General features: G+C 44.4%; 1 protein-coding gene across 3 annotated transcripts in view; it reads left to right on the forward strand.

Annotated features, from left to right (window-relative positions):
- igsf9ba (immunoglobulin superfamily, member 9Ba) overlaps nucleotides 1-8,235 on the forward strand; it is a 56,818-nt gene that overhangs the window by 41,313 nt on the left and 7,270 nt on the right. The window contains exons 17-20 of one of the 3 annotated variants that reach the window (XM_086079728.1): nucleotides 604-690; nucleotides 2,072-3,694; nucleotides 4,981-5,023; nucleotides 7,669-7,807. In XM_086079728.1, coding sequence (XP_085935854.1) covers nucleotides 604-690; nucleotides 2,072-3,694; nucleotides 4,981-5,023 — 1,753 coding nt within the window. In that variant the 3' untranslated portion in view covers nucleotides 7,669-7,807. Of the gene's footprint in view, nucleotides 1-603; nucleotides 691-2,071; nucleotides 3,695-4,980; nucleotides 5,024-7,668; nucleotides 7,808-8,235 lie in introns of those variants that run through there. The other 2 variants (XM_086079726.1, XM_086079727.1) reach the window with 2 other exon arrangements.

Below are 8,235 nucleotides of genomic sequence, written 5' to 3' on the forward strand. Positions count from 1 at the left end.
TGCTTCTCCTAGTCGACAGCCAAACATTGACAAGTAAACACAGGAGGCTCTTGTTCTCCTCTATTGTTGCTGTTTTTTGTTAGTGTGTCTTGCATTGACTGACGCGTTCAACACGGCGCAGTTTCCACAGTTCCGCATCTATTATGGTTACTATAAATGTACTCTATATCTAAAATAATCCATCAGGTGATGTATTTAGGAGATTCAAAAGAACATGCACAGAGGTGAGTGTGTGCAGATCTCGGGCAGAGTACGAGTTCAAAGCAGCAAGTCAGCATTTAAAGCACATTAGCCCTAGTGGCCAAGCAGCAGTGTGTATATGTGTATATATTGATTTTGTATATCCATGTGTGTTCTTTAACCTCAAACACTGTTCGCTCTCTGCATGAACCTCAGTGTTTAACACTTTTTTTGTTGTTTAGCTGCACATTTACTGTACAGTGCGTGCGTGTGTAATCATCTGTCTGTGTGCAAAAACAAAACAAAATTATAGACATATGAGTGCAATGCTCATTTGTGACATTAGGACGCAAGCAGGCCTTCTCAACATTCCTGATACAGTTAAAGATGAACTAGGCCCGTGTTGTTTGTCTCCCGCCGCAGGCCTCCTCTCACCCCCTTGCCAGGGGTAGAGCCCTGCTGGGACGAGCCTGCCAGAAGCACTTTCTTGCCCCCGCCCGCCAGCCCCTTGTGAGTGTGCTGCACTGCACTGGCCTGGCATGCATGCTTACATACAGACGTGACCTTGTGCCTTTTTTCGTTGTGGTGGTTTTGCATGCGGAGATAGTTTTAAGATGCATGTATATGTACTATATGCTGCTCCTGGTGTGGGCAGATTAATTTAAGGCCTGGTTCGATGACTTTGTTTTGTTAGTGTGTCATCCCTGCTGCTGTCCTGTCCAACCTTCTGTAGTTGCCATACACTTGTCTTCACAATCATTATTTGTTGCATCTTTTAAAAAACAACAACAAAACTATTAGTTACAACTGCTAGCAAAAGAGATTCAGTCATAGCCATATGCTGGAATTGATCCATAAAAGTCACATTGAAGGATGCGGTATCTTTCTATTTAGCCTTTGTATGTCTGTCTTAAGAGGGGTACATACGTACATACCAGCATTTGACATCTTTATTGATTTTTGGGGGAATGCAAGAGTTCTCAAACATGACGAGAAAACCTCAGCCTGTGTGCTTAATGCGTTTTGCTTCCCTCCAATGCAATTTCTCGTTTTGGACCCCACAAGACTGATACCAGTCGTGGTAGTTGGGTTTACACACCAACACTCAGGGTAGAGGCGTCAAACGAAAGAAGCCTGCTTGGAGGAGAGGCTAAACGTCCTCCAAAATGACCAAAAGAGTCCAGTTGCGATCGATTCAATGTCCTGAGAATGAAATGTCCATGACAAAAATAAATATTCACAGGCAAGATCACTGGCTGATAATATGTGGTGTACTGGAGATGACCAAAACCTCCTCCCCAAAACCAGCATCTGTCTGAGTCTGAGGCTCAGTCCAACTCTGTGATGACAACATGCATTTGTGATGGTTATTATTGATTTAACAGGTACGATTGTCAGCGCAGACACGTTTGTCAGCGCAGACACGTACCCACGCCACAGGATAATTGCTCAGGATAATCTTTTAGAAACATCAGAAAATCCACTTGGCCTTATTATTGGCATGCGTGTAACCCACGTCAGGCAACCTTGATTGGCTATCACTTAACATTGCAATCTTGGAGTCTGTGGCTTGGCCCACCTTGGTGTTGACCACGCACATAATAATTTTCCATTGTAAATATTGAAAAGGTTTAACATTTACTATTGTTGGCCGCAACCATTTTCCAAGCAGGTCAGGGAGGAAAAAACCTTAATGTACCCCGCACCACAAGACAATCGCTATGGGAATTTCTTCAGAGGCATCCAAGAATCAGACCTTAGCTGATTTTGATCGCAAGGGAGTAGAACAGATTCAAATTTAGCCCCACTTTTGGTATGTGTGTACCCTACTTTCTGCCATTTTACTCCCACATGTTTAATGAAGCCCTGTCTCTGCCCTGTTTTATGTCAGGTTATCATCAGGGAAGATTAGCCCAGAGAGCTCCCCACCATCTCGGCCTCGCTCCATTTCTTCCGAGGGTTCCCACGGACCCGGGCTGTACGTCAGAAAGCTGTACAGCCCCCAGCGGGACAAGGACAAGGAGCTCTCCTTCTACAAGAAAACCAAGCGTGCCATAGCCAGCAAGAAGTACAGCGTGTCCAAGTATGAGGCTGAAGTCACCACACCAATCGAGCTGATATGCCGCGGGCCCGACGGCCGCTTCGTCATGGAAACCAGCCCGCTGCACCATCGCATCCAGGGCTTCCCCTTCGCCGAGGAGTCCGACCTGTACCCCGAGTTCCGGCAATCGGACGAGGAGAACGATTTCGACCCTGGGCCTCTGCCGCCCATCATGCCCACGTTGCGGCCCCAGCTCTCCCCGACATCCTCCAGCCTGGATTCCACGCAGCCCCCAACCTACAGCCCCCACCTGCACAGGGCCATGGAAGGTATGAGTTTTGCAGAGGGCAGTGCACTTCACGCCTCGGGGCAGGCCCCGTCCGCCCGCTACAGGGGCTTTCCCCAGGGCCCCTTTTATGGGTATCTTGGCAGCCGCGCTGAATCAGGGATTCCACCACCATTCTACATGCCTGACATCAGCCCGCATAGCTCCGCTCTGTCCTCCCCACCGGGCACCGCTGAGGGGCCCTTTGGCTATCCCTCTATCCCCGAGGAGAGCGGAGAGATGGAGCACCATCAGTACACTGCCTCTGGCCATTCTCTGTCTCACACTCACAGCCCTCCCCCTCGCTCACCCGAAAGCTGGCAGCCTCATGCGTTACCCTTCCTGGGCCTGGAGGGTCCACGCTTCATGTTACCCCCTCACCATCCTTTACATCATCCTTCGGACATGCTCGACCCACCCTCGTATCCCTCTCACTCGCTCCGGCCTGGTCGCCTCCGCCTCCCTCCCCTGACGGATCCAACAAGCCCGAGACTCCTGCAGCTGGAGGTCCCTGTGGCTCCCCCAGGCAGAGACAGACCCCCGGGGCCTCCGGTTAGGCGCTTAGCTATGCAACAGGCCCAAAGTCTCGGCCAGCTCAGACACACGGCCCACGGAGTGGGTGTACCAGTGTTGCCTTACCCTGACCCGGCATCTCGCGCAGGGAGCCCAAGCACAGCCCCCAGTAGTAGCCCCCAGTCTTGGCTCAGCCCGAGGGCGGGGCGCCGAGCAGACCCTAGCCTTCCCCCCTTAGTACTCCAACCTTCCCGCCTGTCCCCGCTCTCCCAAAGCCCACTTAGCACCCAGCCGGGTTCTCCAGATATTCTAGTGCGCCCACCTCCACGCCCCGGCATCCTCCGCACATCTCGGTCTCTGGAGATGCCCGAGCTCACCCTGCAGCCCTCGGCCACCTTCTCCCGGAGGTCCTCCCTAACCGCCTCTCCCACTCTGAGTCAGGGCAGCAAGCAGGCCAGCCCTGGTTACCACGCCACCCACATGTCCTACGCCTCCACAGCAGCCAGTTACCCCTCGCAGTCCCCCTCTCCCCCGCCGGAGGGCAGGGATGTTTTCGGGCAAAGGCCATCTCAGAGAAGGACAGAGGAAGAGATGCTACCCTCAGAGCCCTCCCAGCTCCAGGCTTCAGCCTCGGGGTAGGTGATCATTCCACTAGAGAATAGTCTCTCCCTGTCTGCTCTATATATTCCAAGTAAATTTGACTTAAATGGCTTCATTAAGATGTAATTAGGACGCATATTGTTCCTTAATATGCAGAAGGCATGGAATAGCATTGAGCACGCATATGTGTATCTTAATTAGTCTCTTTGTCCTATGCAAGTCAATTTAAATCGGCAAAGTACTTTGGATAGCGCATTTGCTGGATAATATTGAACCATAAAATAGTTATTTACGTAATAAAAAAATAAAAGGCCATATCTTTACAAAAAATATTTTTGTAGTGAAATGTAGTAATTGTAGTCAGTACCTCAGATAAAGGTTGTTTTAAACAGAACCATTTTTGAAATACAGTCTAAAAGTCAAACTCAAATTTGTTCCCATAGGAAGCAGTGGAGATAGAAATCCAAGATCTGTCATACAATATAATGAAATGTAAAAACATTTAAATGCTTAAGTCTTTAGTTGAATGAAGAGGCATAATGCAACAAATTTTGGTTAAATTCTGAATTTATATTCCACTTTTGATATAAAACTTGTACCAAAATATCAGAATTGTTGATCAAATTTGGACAAATTTCATAAACAAAGGATAGTGTCTACATACTGTCTATTATTTTCAGAATTGGTCACGTCTGTAGTTGATAAAAGTAATATGAACAGATGTCCTTGATTTACAACGGCATTCCATTCCAATTTTCATAAGCCGAAGCGCATCATAGTCTGTTACTAATTTATGCTAACACAGTAGGAAAACAAAAATAATCTCAGTCAATAATTGGCAAGAAAACATGTAAAAGTCATAAAATAAAACAATGTAAAATATGAAATACAGTAGTAGCTGAGCGTGCTTTGTTTTGCTGTGTGACCATGTAAATGTTAATTGCGCTCATGAACTGAGGACGCCCTGCAGTTGTTGTTTAAAGCATTTTTGCTTTACTTAATTTTAGCATTCATAATGAATTTATTAGCCAATTAGTACAAGTGATCTGTGCCTTCAAGTGCACCTACATATATATTTATATATATATATATTTATTTTTTTATTTTTTATTAATATATCAACAATCACATATGCAGCAATTAAATAAAAAAATGTACATTATGTATGCCCCATATATTTCATGGCCCCTCTCGCCAACCATCAAGCTAGGCCTGGCTGGTGCACGTCAATGGTCCCCAGAGGGAAAGTGGTAGCAGTGTATAAGACCGCTGTTTGCTCGCGGGCGAGGGTCTTACCTAATTTGTCTTTGATTGATCTCAGCTATCTGGGCAGCGTTGTGACCCGGCCCCCCACGCCGCAATAGGTAAGGGTTGGACCCATGTTTGAGAGGGGAGGGGGTCAGCAGGTGGAGGGCTCGAATCACTCGCTCCTTTAAAGGGGAATCGCTTTGGGTGGTGCCTCTGTGCTGGATTCAAGTGAGCGACATGAATGGTAATACTGTAATCATCACGGCCGCAGGGCGCATTTGTCAATAGTAGCGCTAAAGGCAACGTAAGCCTGCTGCGGCACAAGCTGCGGCCATTGTGGCTTGCGAGTGGCTTTGCTTGAAATGTTTACCTGGGCGTAAATACTACAAAAAAAAATAAAAGAAGCAGCCTTGAATCAATAGAGGACGCACTTGAATGATAGAAAGGAGTATTCCCCTTTAAAGATTTGTTCCATGTGCAAAATGCCATGCATGCATTTTCTAAACTTCTCTCTATATGAGCAAACAAGTAACAAGAAAAAGTTGACTTCTCTGTCACATTTGTGCTTTCCTTCCGTCATGTGACCGTTTTTTAATAGCCATCCTCCTCCTTTCCCTCCATGTGACTCGTCCTTCTTAACGGCCATTTTCCTCTTCCTGCCATCTCCTCTCGTCGGCATGGTGAAGCCTTTTGTGCCGCAGTGTTCATGTTAATCAACGTGTGCTGTACCGTGTTCATGTCTATATGGAAAGCGTGCTGCTTTTGAAGCCAGCACCCCCCACCCCACCCCACCCCCCAGATTTGTCTTCCCCTCTCTCTGCTAATGCTTCTCGCTCTCTCTCTCCACAGCAGCAAGCGATGGATGCCATCACTAAAAAGATCAGTTAATCCATGTGGGGCTCCTAAACATGACCTCGCTGAACACTCAATAAGGCCCTTTGGCGCCGCTTTGAGCCTCAATTTAAATTCAAGATTGTTGCATCTGTCTATGAGGAAAGCAACAACATTTTGCAACTCTAAATAAGTGAAAATACACAAACTGGATCCTTTTTTGTCAAGATTGGAAATGTACTTATTAAAGGGGTATTCGTTGTGTTTCAAGGATTAGCGTTTTAAAGACATGGGGGCAGCCATTTTGCTGTTTTATCATTTGTTCTTGTCCCATAAAGTGTAAAAATGGACAATCGGAGCAGAACATGATATTTTTATTATTACGCTAAAGATGCTGACCACAGCTGACTTTGGGCTGTCGGTGTAAATTGAGGCCCGGACTGGTTGCCAGGCGGAAAGAAAAAGTTACCTAGACTTCTGCAAAAAAAAAAATCATAAAATCTGATCTGATCTTCAATAAAGTCACAAAAAGAGACAGTTCTCTTAAATTAATACCACACAGTTATTATGTTTTTATTCAGGGACGGACCGGGAACTAAATTCAACCTAGGGAAATATCAATTCAGCAATATTCTTGAGATGTTTAGTGTTATTGAGTCGCTCTCTCTCCCCAGAAGGCCTTTTTTTTCCTTCCATGTTGGTATGTGCTAAAGTCATTAGTTGACATGTTGAAATGTTTCATTACGTCTTTTGAGCATTCTGCACTCGTGCGCATCCAGTTATCTTTACTGGTATTCCACAGCTATGGAGAGTAGCATATTTGCTGAACTTTCTTCATGTATACACAATCCGTCTTGCAATCAAGTCTTTGAAGCTTGAAGATTTTAGCAAGTAGGTCATCTGAGAGCTCTTTTGCACCAGGCAGGATTCAGATCGGGCAGTGTTTCTTGAGAATATAAAATTCAAAAGTAGTCCTTTATGTTTTGTTGTTCAAGTTGATTGATCTCTCGATTGGCTGACTGCGGACACCAATTAACTCTTGAAGAAGTCATTAGCCTGGCTCTTGGGATTCACATATTTTTTCCACTTTATGCTTAGATGATGTGTCCAATCCAATGAAAACGAAATTACATGACTGTTTGTGTGGTATTAATTTAGGCATACTGTGCTGGCTGACCAGCGTGGTCATTAGGGAGAATTCTGACTGGAGACGATAAAGCAATGACCCCGTTTTAACGGCAACGAGCAAAGCAATTCAGCCATTTGTCACCCCACAATGCACTGTACGCCAACAAGATGCCGGCCCCCATGTTATGATTTCACTAGAGTAGACATTTCTTTTTTCCATTTCAAATCTTTTAATAAATACAATTCCAATGATTCTGTCAGTGCTCTTAAGGATCTAATACAGTAGAGGTGTGTCACTCATGAAATCAAAATATTTGGGGTAATTTGCCTCAAGTCCCCTCCCCCCCCCATCCTTCTTAGACATAGGCCTATTCATTATTTTTATCCATCAATAGGAAAAGTGGCCAATTTTACCTTTTTGAAGCAGTCATTATGTTAAGACTGAAACCTTCAACTGACTTTATGAACAGGAACTAAACTGTAATTTAATGTTTGTATCAGCAACAAATTTATACTAAAAGTCGATTTTATAAAGCAAGTGACTGTGGGAATCGGGTTTTTCATGTAATGACTGCTTCAAGTGTGTCAATTGTTTCTCTCTGTCCTACCTCATTGTGTCTAACGCTTATCATCCATCAGTGCTAATATAGTATGTGGAGTTTTCAGACCACTCAGTAGCAGTGCAACCAGTGTGCCGCCATTATTCAGTATTTTCACTTGATTTATGGGATGGAGTGTTGGATTAATCTGGGGACGCCATGTGCTGTACCTCTCTCTCTTTTTTTTTGTATGCTCTCCTCAGGGACCCTCTAGGTGGGGCTAGTGATGCTGCTGCTGGGTCTGAGAGTTTACCAGCACTGCTACACCACTGTATCACTAAAGCCAAGGGAGTGGCTACCAACAACAACAACAATGCGATCTCCGTGAGGAGAACCGGTACGTTTGAATTGACATTTCTGCATTGTCTCGACTAATTGTCGTATTTAAAGTTACGGGGGAAATTAGGAGTTTATCCCAACTAACTTGTGGAGACAGTGTATCCTGAACTAACTGACTTGGAGACCAGATCAGTGTTAAAATCAACAATAATAATAATAAATAAATAAAAAACAGCTATTGGTATGTGACCATTCCAGTATGGAGGACCAAAACTGCCAAAATTTAAAATTAATTAATTAAATAAATAAACAAAAGGATATAACAAATATAATTGAAAAATTAAATACAAAAAATTGAAATAAAAACAACTATATATATAAATATATTAATAAATATAAATATCTACTATTATAAAATTATTATACATTTATTATATAAAGAGGATTAAATATCAATCATTAAATACAAACGCTCAGCTTTCACATTTATT

Source organism: Leptonotus elevatus, chromosome 7, assembly GCF_054856555.1.
Source record: "Leptonotus elevatus isolate MCC_2025b chromosome 7, RoL_Lele_1.0, whole genome shotgun sequence".
In the NCBI taxonomy this organism is placed as follows: domain Eukaryota; kingdom Metazoa; phylum Chordata; class Actinopteri; order Syngnathiformes; family Syngnathidae; genus Leptonotus; species Leptonotus elevatus.